A 25,056-nucleotide genomic window follows, 5' to 3' on the forward strand; every position below is an offset into this window, starting at 1 on the left:
GTTTCCAAGTATATATACAGACAAAGTCACGTCTACAAAAGAACTGTCTTATCTAATTAGCTTGGTTTTTTAATTTTTTTTTTGGTTATTCAGTAATATTTAGTAGTTAATAAAGGAGAAATTCGGTGCAAAACGATCACAAAAGAGAATCAATTAAGCGTCACACCCTTTTAAAAGTGAACTTACGGAATTTTTAAGATTGAGAAAACTTTGAAAGAATTGGGTTTTTCGGTCAGAAAAAATGGGTTAATTCAATACTTTATTATTATTTTTTACTTGCACAATATTGCCACAGAGCAATATCATTTGGCTTTCTTTCCCTTTTTTTGTTCAATGTAAAGAACCATACTGGACCCTTATTTTGTTTGCTCGCTGACGGCAGAGCCTCAGAGGCTTAATTCAATACTTGTTTTTTTACTATTTTTCTCTTCACCAGCACACATCTTTTAATATTTTTCTCTTCACCAAAAAGAAACAAAGGCCACATCATCATATGGGTGTCCTACAAGCTTCATTAGCTTGGGTTCATAACACTCTGAATATGAGGCTGAATGAATTAAAAACTATGGCTTCCCATGATTCCATTGATGCCTCTGCATATAAGGCTACTTCCCACTATTATTTGTTACGCTTCCTATTTGGTTTTGTTTATGATTCAGATAAGAATGGTTTCTGTGATGCTGAAATCTGGGAACCATTGGTTTGACTTCTTATTCTGAATTGGAGACCTTGTGGCAGCTGAAATATGGGATCCATTGGTCTTAACTTAGGAGGAGAAAAGCAAAAAAATGGTAGTGATTGGTACGTAGAGGAAAAGGATGGTACGTATATGAGATATTTGAGACAGACGCAGTAGGACGTTTCTACACGCATGGAATACTTTGAGTCGATCAGGAGCGTAACGACGTCGTACATGTATGTTTCTTGAATTCTTGGCCCTCAAGACCCTTCTCTTGCTCAGTAACTTCCTTCCTTCCCAGAAAAAGGAAATTTAAAGAATGGATATTGATGCCTTTTTTCACTTCATGGTCTGGTCTTTCTCGGAAAGATAAAGGATGGAACTTTTTTCTCTTCCTCTTTTTTCCTTCTATGGACATCTTTAATTATGAGCTTGTCCGACTTTCCTTTCACATGCATGTATATATATGCGCAAGAGTCTCATGTCATCAGATTTGAATTTTTTATTTGTCTTGTTTTTATTTGTTTTAATTCTAATTCATGCACTATAAATCTAAGGATTTATGTAACTTCATTCATATTCAAAATTATTATGAATCTATTTCTAATTTTGCTTCCTATTGTCGAATAATAAATTGAATATACAAATAAGATTAAAAGTTAAATAGAAACAAATAAAGAAAAAACAAGTAGGAAATCATATGGAGCTGAATCCTCTGCTTGTTTTTTCTTTGCTTGTTTTTGCTTTTGGGTTGGGAACAAATAGTGAAATGAGTTTGTAGCACTATTTGGATGTGAATGAAAGTAGATAAAGTACCCTTGAATATGTCTATTAGTTATGTATTCGCTAAAGTCTTGGTAATAATTTTGTAAATCGTGTTACACTAACCGATGGGCCGAAAATCCCTAACCCGACATGGCTGATTCACTTTAGGAATTAAAACAAAATATGACTAATGGCCTATATATATATATGTCTCCATTGCCATTCAGAAAATTGGCCGGGACCGATATATATATCCTTGAAAGCGTCTTCCAATTCACAACGCGTATGGCATTCATCTCATGAGATACATGCCGCCTATCATATACTTCAACAATCTTTGCCACCGGCCATTTGGGGTTCATGACTAGAAGAAAATAGCTGCTGGAAATATTATACAAATTAACATGTGGACTAATATTACTGTAGCATGACTTTCTTTCAGGAGAATATTTGGCCCTTAAAGTCAGTTAATAATTTGCTTATATATTTATGATTTGGCTTGAAACCATTTGGTCAGGCTATTTATGGCTAGCTTCAGTGGTCTCAACTTGAACTTGGTGTTGATGTTCCTCCTCATTTTTTCAAGCTTGTGGGGTTGTCTTGTTGCGAGTGACACACTGAAACCAGGTAACACTCTGGATTCCTCAAGCTACTTAGTTTCTAAAAATGGAGAGTTCACTTTGGGTTTCAAGGTATCTGACACCAGTTCAAAGACCAGCTACTTGGTCACAATGTGGGCAGGAGTTAATAACTTTGCATGGGTTGCCAATCCCGACACACCCATTTTGTACCCTTTGGGAATTCTCATCTTGGACACCAATCACATACTCAAAATCACACACACAGGTGGTATTCCTGTGGTTCTCTGGTCAGCTCCAGAAACTACAAATAGTACTGTTGTGGCTACCCTATTGGATTCCGGGAATTTTGTACTACAAGAAGTCAACTCTGATGGGTCAACAAAGAGGGTGCTGTGGCAGGCTTTTGATCATCCAGGAGACACTCTTCTGCCAGGTATGAAATTGGGTGTGAACCACAGAAATGGCCACATTTGGTCACTTTCTGTTGAGATTAATTAAGGCATTTGTCTGATAGTTGGAAGTGTTAATGAGCTGCTAGGTGTGTTAAGTTTGTTAGTTTTTAATAAATGAGTTGACAGATGTGAATGTCTAATAGGCTATTAAATGTGTGGATGTAGTGTGGTCATAGCCTCACACCTTTTTGGTTGAAACAGCTACAAAGCTTTGTTATTACGCATAACTGATTTAAAATGATGAATATACAGTGAGAGGCACTACTGGTGTCCCATGAAAATTCTGCTTTCTCTTCATTCCATTTTTCTTCCATTTTTTAATTTCCTCACAATTACAAAGCTAGAATTCAACATGGTATCAGAGCTATAGGCTCGAATCGTGAACTAGGTGTTGCTTACTGTGTGAGGTGTGAGAGAAATCCAACGAGAAAGCTCTCAATCCAGCCATGGCAGGATCTGGAAGTGGTGAGCTACGGGCTCCCATCTTCGATGGCACGGAATTTGAGTTCTGGAAGGTGCAGATGGTCACCATCTTCAAGTCCTATGGAATTTGGAAGCTGGTTGACAAAGGGATCTCAATTCCAGAATCAAAGAAGAAGAAGGAGAAATTGAAGACAGATGGTGAATCTGCTGGTACTGATGTTGATGAAGAAATAGATGCTTACCTCGAAGAACAGATGATGAAAGATGCCAAAGCTCTTGGTATTATCCAAGGAGCTGTTTCGAAGGAGATTTTCTCTAGAATTGTAAACCAGGACACAGCCAAAGGTGCCTGGGATCTGCTTCAAGAGGAATACCATGGAGACGAGCAGGCAAGGTCAGTGAAGCTACAAAGCTTGCGTCGTGAATTTGAGTACATGAGAATGAGAGAGAATGAGTCTCTAGCTGAATACTTCTCTAGATTTTTTGATTTAACTAATCAGATGGAGAAGTATGGTGAAATTTTAGGTCATCAAAGAATGGTACAGAAAGTGCTAATTAGCTTAACTAAGGTCTATGATTCTATTTGTGTGGTTCTTGAGAGGACTTCTGATTTAAATACTGTGTCTGTACATGAGATTGTTGGTTCACTGAAGAGCTATGAGCTGAGGGTGAATAGACATGAAGAAGAGGTTGAGCACTCTGAGAAGGCTTTTGCAAGCATGAGTGTTACACCAAAGACTCAAAATAATCAAACCAGGAACTGTGGTTATGATGGAGGAAAACGAAATCAGAAGAATTGGAAAAATAAACCCAAGAAGTGGGAAAACAAGCCTCAGACAAATATGAAACAGGGAAATGGAAATGATGTTGGAAAACCAAAGTGTAAAGTGTGTGATAAAACTCACTATGGTGAATATTTAATTAATTTAAGTTATTATATTTTATTATTTTGATTTTATATGAAAAGGCCTCTTGACATGCTAAGAGGCTAGTTATAACTTATTAATAGCTAAATGTTAATTACTCAACATATATATATGCAGCACGTAGGTGGATATGGATTGGCACTGCCATGGGCGCTGCTGATCTATTGATTTGCATTGTGTGTTATCTACTAGGTAGAAGAAGAAACTTTCCACTTTCAGGTATTATATATATTCTTTAAGTTTAAACATTATGTACGTGTTTGACAGAATTTGACATACAACTTTGACAATTGATCTCCGCAAGCTGAAATTTTCATTTTCTACATTATTTTTAATCTGAAAAGGGCAGAATGGGACAAAGATTCAGGAACTGCTTAAATTAATGAAATATAATAGACCTGTTGACGTTGATGGGTTTCGAAATGATGGAAAGATGGGAATTAACCATCGTTTAAGCATATTTACCTATGCATCTATCGTGACTGCAACATGCAACTTCTCTAATGGAAACAAGATCGGAGAAGGGGCCGGGCTTTGGAACTGTTTATAAGGTAAGGGTTATAATTAATGATAGAAAGAGTATTTTTTATTTATCAATAGCTGAGAATTATAGTAGTTTTTTCTTCTTTTTGAAACAACTGAGAAATATAATAGTTAATCGAGCTATATATTATGGTTTATCAATTCAGGGAAAGTTAGTATCAGGACAAGAAATAACTGTGAAGAGACTTTCAAAACTTTCAAGGCAAGGAGTGTTGGAGTTTAAGTTTAAGAATGAATTGATACTCATTTATGAACTTCAACATACAAACCTTGTTCAGCTTTATGGATTTTGCATTCATGGTGAAGAAAGGATGTTAGTATACCAGTACATGCCAAACAGAAGTCTGGACCACTTTTTATTTGGTTGGGAAGACTATGATCACCTTAATCTTAATTAGTACTTGATTTCATGTATTGATTTTTTTTTCTAGAAATCTGTTGAATCATTGACTAGTGTGTAAATAAATATCTTGTAATTAGGGAATTCCCAATTGTTATGGGATTGTACTTTAGGCCTTGCCGAGATTGGCTTTCCTTCCTAGAATAGGATAGGCTCTTGTATTGTATAAATACCTCCTGTTAGAGGCATATATTAATTAATTGAAAAACCCTAAATTGACTTGGTATCAGAGCAGCTAGTCCTAGGCGCTATCTTCAATCTAATACCTGCCAGAGCCTATTGCTCCGCCCAGTTCTCCACTGCAAGCTGATTGCTTGCCCTTCCTCTCTACCTGAAGTGTCTCTAAGAAGCCGACTGCTTCTTCTTCAGTTCTATCCTAGAAGCCGATTGCTTCTCCCTCTTGCTACCCGATTTTCTAAACATCCTAAAGTTCTAGGAAAATAATGGATGATGTTTCCACCACTTCTCAGGCTCTTACTATTCCACCTGTGGTCATGACGGCACCGGAGCCAACATCCATTCCTTATGGGGTCAAATTGAATGGCCCGAATTTTACTCTTTGGTCTCAAGTTGTGACCATGTTTGTTGCAGGAAGAGGAAAGATGGGATATCTTAATGGCACCACTCCTCAACCGGCGGTGACAAGTGCCACCTATAGCAAGTGGGTAATGGAAGACGCCATTGTGAAGGGTTGGCTTATTGGTGCCATGGAGGCGAATGTGATGACGTTATTTATCCGTTTACCTACTGCAAAAAATGTCTGGGATGCAGTGTCCAAGACCTACTATGAGGGTGCTGATAAATCTATCTTATATGATTTATCCCGTAAGGCTATGGCAACCAAACAGGCTGGGCGATCGGTCGCTGCCTATTATTCTGATCTTCAAATTATTTGGCAGGAGCTTGATCATCGCAGACCTATTCCCTTTACTCAAGCAGATGTGATAAATACACGTATGACTGAAATTGGTGAGGATCGTGTTTATTTGTTTCTTGCTGGTCTTGATGATGTATATGATTCTATTCGGGGAGATATTCTCCGTACTGATCCTCTTCCCGGGCCTGATGTGGCTTTTTCCACCGTGAGACGTGAGGAACTTCGTCGTCATACTATGATGAATCAAGGTGATACTTCTCAGATGGCTATGGCAGTTAAGAAGGTTGGCAACCATCCCATCACATCACCTTCTCTTATGCCTGTTGGCGGTCATTGTACTCATTGTGGAAGTACCAAACATGCTGTGGAAACCTGTTTCAAGAAACATGGGTATCCTGACTGGTGGCCGGCTCACAAAGAGCGTTTGCAGGCTCGGAAAAGTGGAAAAGTGGCATTGTGTACCTCCATGCCACCGCCGGCTTCAGTGCCTCTATCATCTGCAACCCAGCCGCCGTGTGCTCCAGTGGCTGCCATGCCGGCTACATCAGTTGATATGTCTCACTCTGTGGTAGATTCTACCCTTCTTCAACAATCAGGTAGTGTTGGTCATGCTTTCCTTACAACTAGTTCTGGAAAAGATGTGGGTTGGATTCTTGATTCTGGTGCAACAAACCACATGACCTTCGATGCATCTTTGTTACGTGATAACTGCTTACCTAATTGTGTTACTGTAGCCAATGCAAATGGCATATCATATCCTGTTACTGGCGCTGGAAGAGTTGACTTAACTCCTTCTTTATCCTTGGACCATACCCTGTTGATTCCTGCTCTCTCTAATAATCTTTTGTCTATACCGCAAGTTACTGCTCAATTAAATTGTTTAGTATTAATCTATCCCAATTTCTGTCTTCTTCAGGATCTCTGCAGCGGGGAGATCATTGGGCGTGGTACTAAGAGAGAGGGCTTGTATTATGTGGACGATGTCTGCGTGGGGCGGTCCTTATCTGCAAAAGGGTCATCTCGGGCATCTGAGGATCAGATTTGGTTATGGCATCACCGGTTGGGTCATGTCTTTTTTGGTTATTTAGAGCATCTATTTCCTACTTTATTTTCAACATGTAAACCTTCAAATTTTCGGTGTAATACTTGCATTTTGGCAAAAAGCCACCGCGCTACTTATTCTGATAGTTCTAATAAAAGATCTGTGCCATTTTCATTGATTCATTCGGATGTTTGGGGACCTGCTCCTGTTACTACTTCTTCTGGTTTCCGTTGGTTTGTTTTGTTTGTTGATGATTGCACTCGAATGACGTGGCTCTATTTGATGCGACATAAGAGTGATGTAGCTGCAATATTTCGCACGTTTCACCAAATGATTAAGACACAATTTTCTGCAAATTTACAAGTGCTTCGGTCTGATAATGGTGGGGAATTCGTTAATCAGGAGTTACACACTTATTTTCAGACTCATGGTATTTTGCATGAAACCACGTGTCCTTACACCCCACAACAAAATGGTGTGGCTGAACGGCGAAATAGACAGATTCTTGAAATTACGCGGGCTGCCCTTATTGGCGCACATATGGGGCCACAGTTTTGGGAGGAAGCCATTACCACGGCTGTTTATCTTCTCAACCGTGTGCCTACTCGAGTTTTGGAATTTCAGACGCCGTTAGATACACTGGCATCCTCTGTACCTCTTCCTTCACATCTTACACTTCCACCCCGGGTTTTTGGTTGCGTCGTGTTTGTGCATTTACAGAAGCATATGCGTACTAAGCTTGATCCCTGTGCTCTCAAGTGTGTTTTTGTGGGTTATCATCCCTTACAAAAGGGATACAGATGTTTTCATCCTCCTACTGGTAAGTACTATGTTACCATGGATGTTGTTTTTTCTGAACATGAGATGTTTTTTGCTTCTCCGCTATCCCATTCCTTGCTTCCGAGGGAGAGCACTATGGAAGCTTTGAATTGGACAGAATTATTTCCGGATTCTATTCCAACCGGTCCAATTCATGACACCACTGTTGGTGCACATGAAGAAGGGACCGCTGAAGCCGCCACTGAAGTCGTCAACCAGGTTCAGCCGAGTGTTAGTGTGGATCTGGATATTGCCGAAAGCCTCTCTCTCACGTCATCAACAGTACCCACTCCCAATTCTCCTCGTGCAGCTATTCCTGAGGTTCCTGAGGCAAGTATAGATTTTGTGATTAATACTAACAATATTTGTGAACATGAGCATGTTGAGGTTGACAGGTATCAGTTGCCACCAAGGAGTAATCGAGGAGTACCACCTGATAGATTCTCACCCGAAGCTGTGAAGAAGGTGAAATATCCTATTGCTCAGTATGTATCCGCCCATAGACTGTCAGAGGCTTGTCAAGGATTTGTCAGTAATATGACTGTCGTCCATATTCCCACTAAAGTTCAAGAAGCCTTGTCAGATCCAAAATGGGCCACGGCAATGACTGAAGAGATGACAGCACTAGAAAAAAATCAGACTTGGGAGTTGGTCCCATTGCCAGAAGGCAAACGACCCGTGGGTTGCAGGTGGGTATACACTGTTAAGTGTAAGCCGGATGGCTCAATTGATAGGTATAAAGCTCGGCTTGTTGCTAAAGGTTTTACCCAGACCTATGGGATTGATTATCAGGAAACCTTTGCTCCTGTGGCAAAGATCAATACCATTCGGGTTTTGATATCTCTGGCTGCAAATTTTGGTTGGCCCTTGCAACAGTATGATGTAAAAAATGCATTTCTACACGGTGATTTACAGGAAGAAGTGTATATGGCGTTACCACCAGGTTATGATACTCAGAATTGCTCTAATGTTGTATGCAGACTAAAAAAAGCTTTATATGGTTTGAAGCAGTCCCCACGAGCCTGGTTTGGTAGATTCCGACTTGCCATGAAGAAGTATGGATATGAACAGAGTAATGCAGATCATACTCTATTCTTGAAAAGAGTGGGAGACAAATTAACAGCACTCATTATTTATGTAGATGATATGGTGGTCACAGGTAATGATATTGAAGAGATGAATAAATTGAAGAACTATTTGTCGTCTGAGTTTGATATGAAGGATTTGGGTGGCCTCAAATATTTCTTGGGAATTGAAGTCGTCCGGTCTGAACAAGGCATCTTCTTGTCCCAACGAAAGTACGTACTTGATTTGCTAGAGGAAACAGGCATGCTTGGGAGTCAGCCAATTGGGTCTCCTATTGAACAGAACCATGGTTTAGAAGAGCTTTCTGATCAAATTCCAGCTGACAAAGGACAGTATCAGAGGTTAGTTGGGCGTTTGATTTATTTATCACATACTAGACCTGACATTGCGTATGCTGTGAGTGTTGTGAGTAGATTTATGCATAATCCAGGGAAGCAACACATGGAAGCAGTTGTAAGGATTTTGAGATATTTGAAATCCGCACCAGGAAAGGGTTTATTGTTTTCAAAACATGGGCATGCAGATGTTTTGGGATATACAGACTCAGATTGGGGGGGTAAAGGAGATAGGAGAAGATCAACTTCGGGCTATTTTACCTTTGTTGGAGGTAATTTGGTCACTTGGAAGAGTAAGAAGCAAAAGGTTGTCTCACTATCTAGTGCAGAAGCTGAGTACCGGGCAATGGTGAGAGGTATTTGTGAATTGCTGTGGCTTAAAAGGCTTATGGGGGAGTTGGGTTTTTCCTCTGAGAAACCAATGAAGTTGTATTGTGATAATCAATCAGCGATTAAAATTGCTGAGAACCCGGTTCAGCATGATAGAACGAAACATGTGGAGATTGACAGGAACTTTATCTATGAAAAGTTGGAAGAAAAGATAGTTGAGGTACAGTATGTCAGTACTACAAGCCAGTTGGCAGATGTGTTGACCAAGGCCGTATCAAATTCGGTTTTTAACGATTCGCTCGTCAAGTTGGGCATTTGCGATGTCTATGCACCACCTTGAGGGGGAGTGTTGAATCATTGACTAGTGTGTAAATAAATATCTTGTAATTAGGGAATTCCCAATTGTTATGGGATTGTACTTTAGGCCTTGCCGAGATTGGCTTTCCTTCCTAGAATAGGATAGGCTCTTGTATTGTATAAATACCTCCTGTTAGAGGCATATATTAATTAATTGAAAAACCCTAAATTGACTAAATCCATATATCTATTTGTTATATGATTTTTAATTAATTACATATTGGACAGATCCAAGCAAAGGCCAACTACTAGATTGGACGAAGCGGTTCAGTATAATTGAAGGAATTGCTCAAGGATTGCTTTACTTGCATAAATACTCAAGAATGACAGTAATTCATAGAGATTTGAAGGCTGGTAATATTCTACTTGATGAAAGCATGAATCCCAAAATTGCCGATTTTGGTATGGCAAGAATTTTCACCCATAATGAACAGGAAGCGAATACATATAGAGTTGTTGAGACATAGTAAGTGAATATATAGCACATTCTTTTAATTATAACGTGTTTCACTTTTGGCTTCTAATTGCTAATTAAACATGCATTTATGTAAATACCCAAATTCTCTAACAGGTTCCTCTAGTGTAGAAACGCCATGTTGGCCGTTCCAATGCCCACACAAAAAATTTTCATATTCGTGAAAATTTTTGTTGCTTTTCATCAGCAGGGTTAAAGGGGTTCTTTAGGGTGTAGAACCTTTTAGGACACCCAAAATCTCATAACCAAAAACCTAAATCCTAATTAGTCCTTAACGAAAACACAAAATTTAAATTACCTGGGTATTCGAACGGCACCATGGCTAGGTGTTTTGGAATCCTGCAATGTGGAATCCTATTAAAGATGTGAGATCTATTCACATATATATACTAAAAAAAACTTTCTTTTTTTTCAATTGATACAGTGGCTATATGCCTCCCGAATACGTGATGGGGGGAAAATTTTTCAATAAAATCTGATGTCTACAGTTTTGGAGTGTTAATGCTTGAAATCATAAGTGGCAGGCGGAACAATAGCTTCTACAATGATCATAGCGTGCGCCATCTAGTAGGACATGTATGTCAAACAAATATCAGCAATTATGATTAATTAAATTTTTCTTCATTAAAATGTGAGATTCAATCATTCTCATATCCTAAATGTTCACATTTAATCTTAATTATTTCAGGCATGGGGGTTATGGAAAGAAGGTGCATGGTTAGAACTAATGGACCCAACATTAGGTGATTCAAATATTAATAGAGATCAATTTTTAAGATGCTTCCATGTTGGTCTACTATGCGTGGAGGAAAATGCTGCCCATCGGCCCACTATGTTAGATGTTATATCTATGCTGACAAATGAAAGAATGTCAATGCCTATACTTACAAAACCAGCATTTTGTAAAGAAGGAAATGTGGTCAGGATTGGTATAGGTGGAATGGAAGCAGAAATAATTATATCAATTAATGGTATGTCCTATTCCGATTGTGGTGGACGTTAAGAGACGTTTATTGCACCGTCTTCTGGTTAATGTAGTGATGCATTAAGAATTTTGTATTTATAATCTAAATTTTCTCGTATTTGGTGCAGTGCTGAACTGCTGAAGCATTGTGTTTGTTATATTAAGGAAATGGAAATGTAAACCAGCGATTTAAAAGCACTTGCCAAAAGGCACTTGACACCTTCTTTAATGGCCAGCTGGCTTTAGAAAATTAAAAGGGATGTAGGGTTAAAGGGGAGCTTATCTGATTAAAGGGCGGGTTATTTGGATATGAAAGAAACTTGTAAGGACAATATTAATACACGTACCATATACATGTGATTACTATTTTAAGAAAAAAAAAAAAAAAAAAAAAAACAATAATTCCCAGTTTGCATGTGCATTGCCTTGTCTTTTCCCTACAAAATGGACATATGGTTATCACACATTATCTCAATCCAGTTGGCATGCAAATATGCATGATTGTTATAAATGAAAATTCTCGATGAGTATATAAGAGTAAGTAGTGCCTCATCGGCCACAAGGTCTTTCAGATCCCAACCCAAAAAAAAATTCCTATTAACTTTAAGAGGAAATTGTACCTTGGTATATTTATTTTTCATTAAATTCTATATTAGTTCACGTTCTTTTTTTCATTTCATATTGACCCACTAATTTTGTATCGTATTCTATTGTGGTCAAAACCGTCAAATTAGCACAAACTACCGTTTATTTTAGTTATGTGCTGCGCACGTGGAATCGCAATATTGTGAACCAATGTAGAACTAAGTGAAGAATTAATGGAACACAACAGTACCTCATATGCTGCAGTGCGCAACATATATATTACTAAAATATACGGTCGTTTGTGCTAATTTGACGATTTGGATCACAATGGGAAATGTTATAAAATTAGTGAACCAATATGAAACCAAAAAAAGATCGTATACTAGTTAATATGAAGCTTTCTAAAAAAAAGTAGACCAATCTTTAAGCTCATTAACTTTTATTCTATATTTTCTAGTAGGGTTAAATACAAAAATGGTCCACGAACTTTACAGTGAATCTCAATTTAGTCCACTAATTTTAAAAGTGTCAATTTGGTCCACAAACTTTTCAATTTGTACCAAAACAGTACAAACGCTAACTTTCATCCAAAAATTAACGGAATTAATCACATGAAAATGTGATGAAAGGACTGAAATACCTCTGAAAATGTGGTCACTTGTTGTGCACATGATCACTTTTCGTTAAATTTTTCGATAGAAGTTAACGTTTGTACTGGTTTGATACAGCTTGAAAAATTTGTGGACCAAACTGACACTTTTTATAGTTAATGGACCAAATTGAGATTCACTGTAAAGTTCGTGGACCATTTTTGTATTTAACCATTTCTAATATTTATTTTACTCTCTGAAGTAGAGGTGCCAAACGGGTCGGGCCGGCCCGAGCACGACACGGCACGGCACGATTAAATGGGCCTGGCCGGGCCGAAGTTTTTAGTCCATCAAGCAAGGCACGGCACTAGCACGAGCACGACACGGGCCAAGCACGGCACGAGCACGGGCACGAAATGGGCCTGAATTAGGCACGACTATTTTAACATTGTTTTTTCCATTTTTAGAGAATTTGTCAACAAAAATATTCAATTTTTATAAAAATAATATTAATATTTAATTATAAATAAGAAAAAATATCATAAGATTAGTTTTATCACCATAAAAAATAAAAATAAAAAAAGGTCTGTGGGCCGGCCCTTTTGAGACACGGCACGAGCACGAATGGCCCGCGGGCCATTCGTGCTCGTGCCGTGTCTCAAAAGGGCCGGCCCACAGACCTTTTTTTTATTGTTATAGTCTTCTCAACCAAATAAAAAATATTCCAAGCTTTTGTTTGGCATATACTCGTATACTAACATCCTCTCTTGCCCCCCATGAATGCAAAATCCCAAAAGCTGAACATGGTTGCATGGTATGTTAGAGTTCAGATATGAGTATCAGTTCATTCTTAAACTCTATTTTTCCTTGCCCTGAACATCTTGAAAGTCTCTTCACTTCTATTTCTCGTCCCGTCACCGATTTTCCCTAAGACGATGATCCATAATATCTCAATCAATCAACTATTTTCTCAGGTATTAATATGTAAAGCATTTTATTATTTAAAGCCTTACCTTGTAATCAGGTCCAATCCCCCCTCTCCAAGCTTATTTTCTGTGGAGAAGTTGTTTGTGGAAACCATGATAGATGCATAGCTAAATACTCTTAAATCATGATGATGCCCCATCTTTCCATCATTTTGAAGTCCATTGATACAGTAGACTATCAGATTTCATCAAATCAAGCAACTCATTCTCAGCCTTTTTCTGGCTTTCCCCTGTTTAATAGATTGATGTTGAAACTAAAATATCCATTTGCAACAACAATTATCAAAGATGTGAACTTTTTCTAACATGTGCACATTATGTTTAAGGAATTTACCTGAAAGGGTAGATTTTAGTCTTCTTCATAGTAGGTAACACAAGATGCAAAGCACCATTGCCAATAGAGCAGCCGCAATAGCAGTTCGAATCCATATCCACTTCTTTGTATCTGCTTTGGTTATATCTGCACTCTTTGTATCTGCATTGAGTAATAGCAACTAGCTTTAACTGTTAACGTACACATGAGCTTTCGGAAAGAACATGCTATAACCCCTGAAAGTGAACAAAGGATATTTCAAGCTTATCAATCGATTACTGTTTTCAATATTACTAGACTTAACCACTGTGTGATGAGTGTGTCGTTAGGACAAAATACTACTTGTAGGACTATAACCAAAGAGGTCTTGTGGAATGAACTCCCAGTTTCCAATCCAAAATTGGCAACCAGTCAGATTATCAAATAGAAAGATGGATCCAAGAAAGTCACAATTTTCCCAACAAGCAGCCTTACAATCACTACTGCTCAGACTTGTATTTGTATCACTAGTGACTGTTAAATCAGATTTCGCTGCACGAAAGTAACCATTTTTTAGCTCAACAGGCAATATCGCCAAAGTGCCTGCAATGTGGCTGGTCCCGTTTATGGCACCCTCCGTCAGTGTTATAGCCATCACAGTAATCAGCTTGTGCAATATCAACTCCTCTAAAGTCAAATAGTCGCCCCATTATGCTCAGCACCCACTCTGGTTTGTAGCTTTGATTTACAGTAGTGTAAGTGAAGTAATCTTCATTCTCATTTGAAACCATAGTAAAATTATACCTCGATCAGCTTGGATTCATCAGGTAGTACATTTTTAAATCTTTATTTCTAAAGGGTCCACTAGTCCAATAAATCACCCCACCCCGCCTAATTTTCAACTCGTGCCCATTGGAGTCCCAATCAAGGGTGAAAGCCCCCGGCGCTGCGCTGTACATACTTGACCATGATGAAAGAGACCAAATGTGACCATTGCTATGGTTAACACCTACTTTCATGCCTGACAAAAGGGTATCTGAAGGATTATCAAAACTTTGCCACAACACCTTCTTGGTTGATCCATCAGAGTTCACTTCTTGTAGGATAAAATTGCCAGAATCCAATAGGGTAGCCACAACATTGTTATTGGTAGTTTCTGGGGCTGAGCAGAGCTGTATAGGATCCCACCTTTGTGTGTAATTTTCAATGTTTTATTCTTGTCCAAGACAAGAACTCCCAAAGGGTATAAAATAGGTGTGTTTGGGTTGGCAATCCATGCATGATTTTTACTATTATCCCACCTTATGACAAGGCAGCTGAAATTCGAAAGGTGATCATATACATAGAAAGCCAAAATGAACTTCCCTGTTGCAGAAACTAAGGAACTTGAGGAATCGAGAGTGTCGCCTGGTTTGAGTGTGTCCCTTGCAGCATGACAATTAGTCCACATTAAGCATGAAAAACATAGGAACAAAATTAAGTTGAGACTGCAGCTAGCCATGAGTGCAAGGGAAGAACCAAGAATTTTTAGAGGCCTGAACCAGGAAAGTACCCAATTTCACTTCGAAGCACTGCCAATAATTCTGGTAGAAATTTAAGAGATTGAAAAAAACACAATTTGCAATCATGAGAATAAAATATCAATAAATCCATAAAAATCTAACCTGAAAGACCAACTAAACTAAAGAAATGTTCCTAAAATTACACAGAGAACAGAAAGAGTTTGAACCACAGAACTAAACCTATGATTTTTCAACCAAAAAACCAACTTTTCACCAGGAACAAATAATTAGATACAAAGAAGAGCAAAACGGTCAAGGAGAAATATAAGAATCCCATCATTAATTTTCCAAGCAAATTGGATATATTTGGTTCAAATTACCCATCAAATTTTCTCATTTAGACAGAACCAATTCTAAAACACTAGAAAAATAAAACAGATCGAGAAACATATTAGTCAAAAGAATACCTATATATGTACATAGACATATATATATTGACGCAGCGTAACACGCAATTAAGATATATTAGGGAAAACCAGCGTTAATCCCTAAGAAAGAATCTGTAATCCACCAGAGAAATGAGAGAAATCTCAAAGTTTTTCTGATTGAAAATAATAAAACTGAAACTTACAAACAGCCAAAAGGTTGTTTAAATACGTTCAGAACTCTAGACGTTCGAAATTCAAAACGGAAATAAAAATGGAAATAAAGTGCAATTTAGGAAATTTATTCAAAAACACTAAATTGCTTATTTGAAGCCCTAAACGAAGGAATTTGGCCAAAATAGACGTTTTGCATTTGTCTCGTCGTTCCCTTCGAATCGGTATATCATGGGCCCATTTCTGACACTGGGCCGGGCTGAAGCTTGTTTCTTTTCTTGGGTTTCTGGCGGTCGAGTTGTTGCATGAACCGTTCTGCCATTTGTTCTACATCATATATATATATATACATGCTGAGAAGAATACCTATTAGCTTAACTGAAACTGCAATGAACGACCGATCATTAGCTGTTGTTGGATTTTTCTGACTGACTAGTGAGGAGCTGAGACAATAAGAGACAGGAGAGGGGTTGGAGTGAAGGTGCAAGGCTGAAAGTTAGGCTTGACTGCACTTAAATCTAAACATCCTTAACATCATGTTTTTTGTGTGCATTACATTAGTGCGCATAAAATAATTGACAAAAACAGCTTTTAAAAGCTGAGTACAAGAAAAGAGGACCATCCAACAATCACTATGAAACGTATTTTAACAAAATATAGTGCTGCTGGTGCTACAATAATCAATAACCATTCATGAGATGGAAGGGCAGCTCCATTTCAAAATCCATATACAAATAAATAAATTAATTAATTAAACAATTCTCTCTTTTGAATAAGAGAAAAGCTGAAAAAGTAGATTTGGAGGGTTCACTCTTGGGTCTTGATCTTCACTTCACAACTTGATATCCACAATCACATGCTCTTTTTATATATTTGAGAACCAATAAAATATAAAGTAAGAAACAAGAAACAGAAATCCACATCATCTACCAAGTACTAACTGACATTCTACTGATTTTTGCAGACTTATTAACACTTATATTATATAACAAAGTACAAACTCTTTTACAGGGAACACAAAGCACAGAGAGGCCATCAGCAAATTATGGTTGATGTGTCACAGCTTCTTCCACACAGGCACATACCAAGTGCAAGCTCAATTTATGTTCCATTTAAGTTGTCTAGAAAATATGATTTTCCAAAGAAAGTGATTCCATTATACTTATGGAAGTAAGGTAAGTTTAATATTTGAGGCACCCAAACATATACTAAGTACCATTATCGCGCATCGATAACGGAAATGGATGGGGCAGTTATTGATATAGTTCCTGATTCATTTCCACTTCTATGAACCTCAACCACACTTCTTCCTGTAACAAATGCTGGCTTTGTAGGTAATGCTAATGGCATGCTTTCATTTGTCAACAAAGATACCACATCTGACATGGTGGGCCTATCGGCTGCATTTTCTTCCACGCATAACAGACCAACATGGATGCATCTTAAGAATTGATCTTTAATGCATGAGTCGCCTAGTGTTGGATCCATTAATTCTAGCCCTGCACCTTCCTTCCATAACTCCCATGCCTGAAACAAGATATGTGTATATTCAATTATTCATTTAGTCATAACAGAATCTCAGACCTCAAAGAAGGAAAATTTAATCATAACTGAGATTGGTATGACATACATATCCTACTATATTGAGCAGACGATCAGCATAGTAGAAGCTATTGTTTCTCCTACCACTTATGATTTCAAGCAATAACACTCCAAAACTATAGACATCGGATTTTATGGAAAAAGTTCCCTCCTTGGCGTACTCAGGAGACATGTAACCACTGTACCAAATGGAAAAGAATTTTTGTAGTACATCTACATGTAAATGCATGCTTAGTGAATGAAAAGTGATGAAGGTCAAAGAGCGTCTTGTTTACTTACTATGTTCCAACAACCCTATTAGTATTTGCTTCTAGTTCGTTATGCGTGAAAATCCTTGCCATACCAAAATCTGAAATTTTGGGGTTCATATTTTCATCGAGTAGTATGTTACTAGCTTTCAAATCTCTATGAATTACTCTCACTCTTGAGTATTTGTGCAAATAAAGCAATCCTTGAGAAATCCCTTCAATTATACTGAAACGCTTCTTCCAGTCAAGCAGAATGACTCTTGTTGAATCTGCAGTCAATATATTGAGTTAAATGAGATTTATTAATGATCCATATACATTGCTGGAACAAAGGAAATCAAGTAATAAGATTGAAGAAATTGTTTTGCTAACCAAATAAAAAGTAGTCCAAACTTTTATTTGGCATATACTCATATATTAACATCCTCTCTTCACCATGTATGCAAAATCCAAAAAGCTTAACAAGGTTTGTATGTTGAAGTTCATATATGAGTATCAATTCATTCTTAAACTCTAATGCTCCTTGTCCTGAACATTTTGAAAGCCTCTTCACAGCTATTTCTCGTCCAGTCACCAATTTCCCCTGAATTGAAATTCAACAGTATGCCACCCCATCAGCTATATGTATACATCGTATATAATTTTCAACTATTAATAACAGAACAATTTTTATTATTTAAAATCATACCTTATAAACAGGTCCAAAGCCCCCCTGTCCAAGCTTGTTTTCTTTGGAGAAGTTGCTTGTGGCAGCCATGACAGATGCATAGCTAAAGACACTTAAATCATGCCCCATCTTTCCATCATTTTGAAGCCCATTGGCATCAGTAGGTCTGTCAGCTTTCATTAAGTCAAGCAATTCATTCTCAATCTTTGTTCTGTTCTCGCCTGTTTAGATTAATGTAGAACATTAAAATTTATGTTTGTGCAAACAATTTTTAAAGATGTGATGGTGCACATTATTCTTAAAGAATATCTACCTGAAAGTGCATATTTTCTTCTTCTTAGTAGATAGCAGACGATACAGAGCACCATTACCAATAGAGCAGCGGCGATGCCTGTGACAATCCATATGATTGTTTTCTTTGTATCTACATTAAGTAGTAACAACTAGCCATTTAATTATCAATATATGAGTTTTGGAGAGGTATGAAACTGAAAACTCATGAAGTGGTATGAAACTCAAAACCCCATAATTAAATTGAAAACTCATGAACTGGTATGAAACTGGAAACTGGTAGACACAGGTTCTTAGCTCATAATTAAGATTAGTATACTTACCACCATTATTGCGAGATGACTTTGTTGTTAGAAAATAAATACTACTTGTAGTATCACCAACAAGGTCTTCAATGAACTTCCAATTTCCATTCCAAAATTGGCATCCAGTCTGATTATCGAACAGAAAGTTGAAACCAAGGCAGTCACAATTTTTCCAACAAGAATCCCTACAATCACTAATGCTGAGACTTGTATTCGAATCGCTCATGGATGTCGAATTATCAATAGAGCTGGTAAATTGTTGAAAGAAACCATTTTTGAGCTCAAACCTATCCCCAGCATGTCTACAAAGTGGCTGGTCCCATTTTTGACACCCCCCATCAGTGTTATAGCCATAGCAGTCATCTGCTCGTGCAATATCAACTCCTCCATCAATGTCATGCAGTCGCCCAATTGATGTTAGCAACCATTCTGATGAAGAAGATGTTTGATTATTCACACCACTGTAAGTGAAGTAGTCTTCATTCTCATTCGAAACAAAGCTGAAATTATATCTCCTCATCAGTAGCTTAGACTTGGAGTCATCATCAGCTAAGATAAATTTAAATCTCTTGTTTTTTAAGGCTCCACTGGCCCAATAAACCAACCCACGTCGCCTAATCTTCAATTGGTGTTCATTGGGGTCCCAATCAAGAGTGAAAGGCCCTGGGGCTGTGCTGTACTGACTTGAGCATGAAGAAAGTGACCAAATGTGGCCATTTCTATGGTTCATACCCAATTTCAGGCCTGGCAGGAGGGTGTCTGTTGGGTGATCAAAACTCTGCCACAACACCCTCTTCGTTGATCCATCAGAGTTCACTTGTTGTAGGATAAAATTGCCAGAATCCAATAGGGTAGCGACAACATTGTGGTTGGTAATTTCTGAAGCTGAGCAAATCTGTATAGGATCACCACCTTTGTGGGTGATTTTCAATGTGTTATTGTTGTCCAAGGTAAGAACTCCAGAAGGGTATAGAATAGGTGTGTTTCGGTTGGCAAGCCATGCTTGATTAATGCTAGCATTGCGCCACAGGGCCAAGTAGCTGGAATTGGATTTGTCATATACAAAGAAACCCAAAGTGAACTTGCCCTCTGCAGAAACTAAGAAACTTATGGAATTGAGAGTGTCACCTGGTCTCAGTGTGTCCCTGCTGCTGCTTGCAGCATGACAACTAGTACTCCACAAGCTTGAAAAAATGATCAGCAGGAAGAAAATTAAGTTTAGATTGCTGCTGCTACCCATGAATGATCACCTGAAAACTGATCAAGTTTGAGTGTACTTCGTCCAAATGATATTGATTATCTTTGTTGGTTGTGACTGATATAAAGCAAATTATTATTGTATCAGTTTAATTAACCAAAATCCCTTGAAATTAACATAAAAAGGTCCATTATCAAAAAAAGGAACACAACAAGGTCAAGTGGCCGACAAAAATATGGCGCACGCACTAACTTTTATATCTACTCATCCAGTAGCTATACTGATATGTCCCTTCTAACCTTTTTTCAGTCAAAAAGAAATACAAACTGGCAATTTTGTGTTTTCTTTCTTTTTTCTTGAAAAAGGATATATATATATATATATATATATATAGGATTAAGTACATATACATAATACACATTGCCAATTACATAAACATAATACACATTTCCAATTACATATACATAATACACATTGCCAATTTATATAAACTGCAAAATATAGTCTAGTGGGAAAACTTGTAAGCTAGCACTACACCAAATACAGGACAATATTAATTACAGTTCGAAAAATCAGTTCAGTCTAGCCCAACGCAACAAACGCCTCCTTAACGCCCACCAAAATCAGAATAGGATATACCATCATATAATGACTTACTTTCTGATGTCATTCCATTTACACCAGTAGTGACAGCATTTCTTTCTGTACAAAATGCTGGTTTTGTAGGCATCGGTAATGCCATGCTTTCATTTGTCAACATAGTGGGTCGATGGGCTGCATTTTCTTCCACACATAGTAGACCAACATGGATGCATCTTAACAATTGATCTCCATTACATGAATCACCTAATGTTGGATTCATTAGCTCTAGCCATGCACCTTCTTTCCATAACTCCCACGCCTGATGAAACAAGATTAAATGTGATCATTTAGATATCAGAAAGATTGAATCTCACACCTTAATGAAGAACAACTAAATCATACTGCAGAGATTTGTTTGACATACATGTCCTACTAAATGTAAAGAGAGAGGGGAGAAGTTCATTGACACCCCTGAGGTTTGGACTTATTCCAATCAGACGCCTCATGTTTTATTTATTCGACTACCACTTCATATTTTTAACAGATGCAAACTCCTACTAACAGTCAAAGGATAAAATCATTATTTGAACCTTACAAAAATATAAAAAAATAAACATCGTTTTCTTACCTAAACCTAAACTCATATTTTTATAAGGTTCAAATGATGAGTTTACCCTTTTGACTGTTAGTAAAAATTTGCATCTGTTAAAAATATGGGGTGTTAGTGGAATAAATGAAACCTGAGGAGTCTAACTGGAATAAATCCAAACCTCAGGGGGTGTTAGTGAACTTGTCCCAAAGAGATAGTGGTATATTCTTTTTCTTGACCCTTATTCTAATGTGGAAAAAGCATGTTTCCACTTCAAACAACAACAAAATCACTACCAAGTTGAGGAAACAAGATTAACAATTTAAAATAGTGTTTTGAACGAAATGAAACTATATATAGGCTATTTTCTAATAATAGTTGAAAAAAAAAATACATTTTTAAACTTGAATTATTGTGATTTTGATTCTTGAGATAAAAGAAATGGCATATATATGTATTCATAACCCTAAAATCAGCTAACGTGCAAGCTAAAAAATCTAGACATTTTTTTAAAAATTTCCCACTTCATGATTAGATTTGCATATTGTTTGTGTTTTATCAAAGAGAGGAGATTTCAAATCTAACATGTTGATTTTGTTAGTGAAGGCTTTACAAAGATAAGAATTTTTCAGGTTAATTGTAATCAATCCAGTGCATCACTTTTCAATCAATTACCATTTCATAAAGTAATAAAGCCAAACTAACACAAATGTATATGACATGTAAAAAAATAAAAGGAACAGATTGACATATACACAATTCATTGAGTTAACAAGAAATATATTAAATCCAAGTAACTACAATTGGTGGTTTGTCAAATTTTTATCAACAAAAATACTTATTTGCATCAAATTTCACATCTTTAGAGCTTCAAAGTTACAAGAAAAAAACACCCACCAAAAATATTTTCAGCCACAATTCCCATGCATGTCATTATTAACATTCTTATTTTCTACTTTTCAAACCCAAACTTTAAAATTTTCTCAGTTTTCAGTCTAGTGAGAATAATTATAATATATGTGAGAATATGAAGAGAACCAAAAGAAAAAGAAAGGGAAAGACACATGTGCAACATTCAGTTTACTTGCACAGAGTGTTACTTTGGTGCTGTTTTGTTCTCTTAAACTTTGAGATGCTGATAGTTTGTATTAGGTGATTTATTTTACCTAATTAACTTCATTAAAACCACAGTCATTAATCGGACCCCAATTTTTGTTTATGTGATGACTCAGAGACAAATCAAACAGACACAACTCTGACGACACAGTGACAAAAATCTGAAGACACAGATTGACACTTGTAAATCAAAATATAACTTTTGTAAACAACACAAATCAAACACACCAAAGGATCAAGTGACAACCTATACACTCAGAGGACCCATCACAGTAGGCATCCTAGTGTTATCCACAACTACAGTGGTGTGTGATTAGCTAAACAATTTCATATGACATATAGCAATATCAAGCATATAAATTCAATGCAGAGTTATGTTTAAAAGTTGAGTGAGTCAGTAAACATAACAACACAAAATGGAAACGAACGCACACAAGATGTTCACCCAGAAAAACCATAAAAGGTAAAAACTGGGGGTCTTTTTCAGCTGACCGGGCAATCCACTATATAGGAGGCCGGTTCAATACAAAGAGAACATACATCACACAAGCTCAATCACAAAGTCCTAAACTAAGTGGCAACTTCTTACCCCTTTGTGCAACTTTCAAAAGTAAGACAATCAATCAACATGAAGAAGGTAGCTCAAACTCCAAGCTCATTAACCCATGGCACCGATTCACACCAAGCACAGCAGATTCTTCAATGTATGAACATGATATGATGATTTGGATTCTTTAAAAATCAATCTTCTCAAGCAAGAGACATGAAAAGGCTAATGGAGAATCTTAGATCTAAAATCTAAATAATAGTGTTTATGAATTTGTGAAAAGCTTTAGAACACACTCAAACACATTTAGATTTTAGAGGGTGGAAAACAAGTTAAGAAAATCGTTTTAGTTTTTCAAAATCAAAAGCATTTTCTTACTTGAAAAGATAAGCACACACACCCAAAAAGCCCAAGCTCTAACGCGGCAAGAATACCCCAAGCAAAATGCTCATGAACCCACAAAGAAAAAGTTGGACCATTACACTCATATACCCCGTACAACACACACACGCACCCACCATGACTGCCCGTGCCACATGGAAGCCAATCAATGGTTGTTCGCAAGAGACAAACAAATGGCATATTCTTTTTGTCCTAGAGAGGTATCCTAGTACAGCTAAAGATAAAGATGTAGAGCTATAAATTCAATAATATCCTCATTTTGCAAAATTTATAAAAGAGAAAGAAGATGAATAGTGATGTGAGTGTGTGAGTGAACAACCAGATCATGTGTAGTGCACATGCTGGTTTAAAGAAAAAGAATTGGGCTTTAAGAGCGAAGTCACGAAATGGGCTACTGAACTGTTAACAATTATTCAAGTGATAAAACTGCAAGTGCACTACACGTGTGAAGAAAATTGTTCTTATGATCAGTGAGTGACTAGTCAAATAGACACAAAACTGTTTTTCGTGAAATGTATGAAGTGCAGTATACCTTAAATTTTTTTGCATTGCAACTTCATTCTTGATTTTTTTCAACACAAGTGATCTTAACCTTAATTCTAGCCTAGAGCTTGTGAGTGAATAATTAAAAAATAAATACAATGATTTTGACAAGAAAAAACCAATATCGAATCCTAGAAACTAACAATCTCCTCCTTTGGCTTTCCTTAACAAAACAAAAACACATTCACCTCACAAGACTCTCAACACTCAGCCCAACACTTTGGTATAACCTTCCAAAAAGTGTACCTGCAAGAAGAAGCACTAGCACAACACAAAACATGATAGCACAGCAACCAATGCATTTTAAACAAATACATTCTCCCCCTTTTTGTCAAGGAAAGACAAAAAGGCACAAAAAAAAAAATAAGAGTGAAGTTCAAGAGTACATAAAGTTGGAAAATATGCAAGAAAAATCAATGGCAACATGGTCAAAAAGAAATTGAAGTAAATATCATAACTTCCCTGAAATTTGAACTCTCCCTAAAGACTAACTCCCCCTAAAGCTGAATGGTCCTGTTAAAAAGACTGTATTTTACGATTTCCAGACCAGTCAAAATGAGCGAAGTTTGTACAGGTGGTTAACACAAGAACTAGAACAGAAAGCAGCTATATGATTTGACAAACAAAAATAGAGAACCCTTGGAAGAGATGGAAGCAATGACAATTGACACAATAAGAGAACTTAGAAATCAAAGATCTTACTTCCAAACACTTGTGCTTCATTGTTTTATTGAAATTTAGAACTAAAACTTGACAATTGAATTGAAACCAAAGGACACTAAATGCATGAAATTTTCATGAAAGGATTTGAAACACATCTATCTCACTCCAACTGATATGAAAAAGGGAAACTTGCAAGATTTTACGATTAAATGAGCACATTTGGGATATAGGGAGGTCATGCATAGTAAGCAATCAAGATTCTTCCTAGGAGAAAACAATGACAAAAAAAGTAAAATCCAATGTTGAGCAACTTTATTCAATAAAGTGAGTGCACAAGCCGATTAGTCAAGTTAATTTCTGATTTGATATCAAAACTTAAGCACACATTTTTTTTTTTTAGCACACTCCCAGATTTAGTGCAATGTTTTGGTCCAATTTTGAGACTCTTTACCCTAGAACTTCATAAGGACACCTTATCACTCCCTAGAGATGTGACTTCTTTGGTCATACTTCTTGAAATTTGATTTTAGAACATTTTGTTTATGACTTCATTGGCCACCCTTTTTTAAAAAAAAAAAAATTCTGAGTTTAAGAAATGACACAAATGAAGAATTAACCCAAGAGATCAAAACTCAGATTCAATCAAATTATCTTTGAAAGTTACCCAACAATTTTAACTTAACTTGTCAAAGTTT

At 37.0% G+C, this 25,056-nt stretch overlaps 2 protein-coding genes and 2 pseudogenes across 4 annotated transcripts; 2 read left to right on the top strand and 2 right to left on the bottom strand.

Moving 5' to 3' along the window:
* The first annotated feature begins 1,968 nt into the window (after positions 1-1,968).
* LOC147299363 (G-type lectin S-receptor-like serine/threonine-protein kinase CES101) lies at positions 1,969-2,523 on the top strand. Its single transcript, XM_086230262.1, has one exon. It carries the CDS (start codon positions 1,969-1,971, stop codon positions 2,521-2,523), a length of 555 nt encoding a protein of 184 aa, XP_086086388.1.
* A 285-nt stretch (positions 2,524-2,808) lies between these two features.
* LOC147299364 (G-type lectin S-receptor-like serine/threonine-protein kinase At1g11330) lies at positions 2,809-11,093 on the top strand (annotated as a pseudogene). Its single transcript, XR_015120863.1, has 7 exons — positions 2,809-3,809; positions 3,944-4,045; positions 4,171-4,377; positions 4,516-4,732; positions 9,844-10,081; positions 10,515-10,666; positions 10,779-11,093. The product of XR_015120863.1 is annotated as a G-type lectin S-receptor-like serine/threonine-protein kinase At1g11330 (transcript).
* Positions 11,094-12,933: 1,840 nt separating this feature from the next.
* On the bottom strand, positions 12,934-15,008 carry LOC147299365 (G-type lectin S-receptor-like serine/threonine-protein kinase CES101; annotated as a pseudogene).
* Positions 15,009-16,654: 1,646 nt separating this feature from the next.
* On the bottom strand, positions 16,655-19,985 carry LOC147299366 (G-type lectin S-receptor-like serine/threonine-protein kinase CES101). Of its 2 annotated transcripts, XM_086234415.1 has the most exons (7): positions 18,740-19,985; positions 18,439-18,549; positions 18,147-18,346; positions 17,831-18,041; positions 17,490-17,727; positions 17,239-17,389; positions 16,655-17,135 (listed from the first exon to the last, which is right to left on the bottom strand). In XM_086234415.1, the coding sequence occupies exons 1-7, from the start codon at positions 19,959-19,961 to the stop codon at positions 16,827-16,829; spliced, it is 2,442 nt and encodes an 813-aa protein (XP_086090541.1). In that variant the 5' UTR covers positions 19,962-19,985; the 3' UTR covers positions 16,655-16,826. The 2 variants fall into 2 exon arrangements, with proteins under 2 accessions (XP_086090541.1, XP_086090544.1); XM_086234418.1 differs by lacking the exon at positions 17,239-17,389 and having other exon boundaries at positions 17,006-17,135.
* Between the last annotated feature and the right edge of the window lie 5,071 nt (positions 19,986-25,056).

The sequence above is a fragment of the Dryas octopetala genome, chromosome 1, assembly GCF_963921425.1.
Source record: "Dryas octopetala chromosome 1, drDryOcto1.1, whole genome shotgun sequence".
Taxonomy (NCBI): Eukaryota; Viridiplantae; Streptophyta; class Magnoliopsida; order Rosales; family Rosaceae; genus Dryas; species Dryas octopetala.

Coding starts and splice junctions, on each gene's coding strand:
- LOC147299363 (XM_086230262.1), top strand. CDS start 1,969: ATGGCTAGCTTCAGTGGTCTCAACTTGAACTTGGTGTTGATGTTCCTC.
- LOC147299366 (XM_086234415.1), bottom strand. CDS start 19,961: ATGGGTAGCAGCAGCAATCTAAACTTAATTTTCTTCCTGCTGATCATT. Junction 18,550..18,739: donor GTCATCTCGCAATAATGGTG/GTAAGTATACTA, acceptor TACTTAATGTAG/ATACAAAGAAAACAATCATA. Junction 18,042..18,146: donor GCTTTGGACCTGTTTATAAG/GTATGATTTTAA, acceptor ATTTCAATTCAG/GGGAAATTGGTGACTGGACG.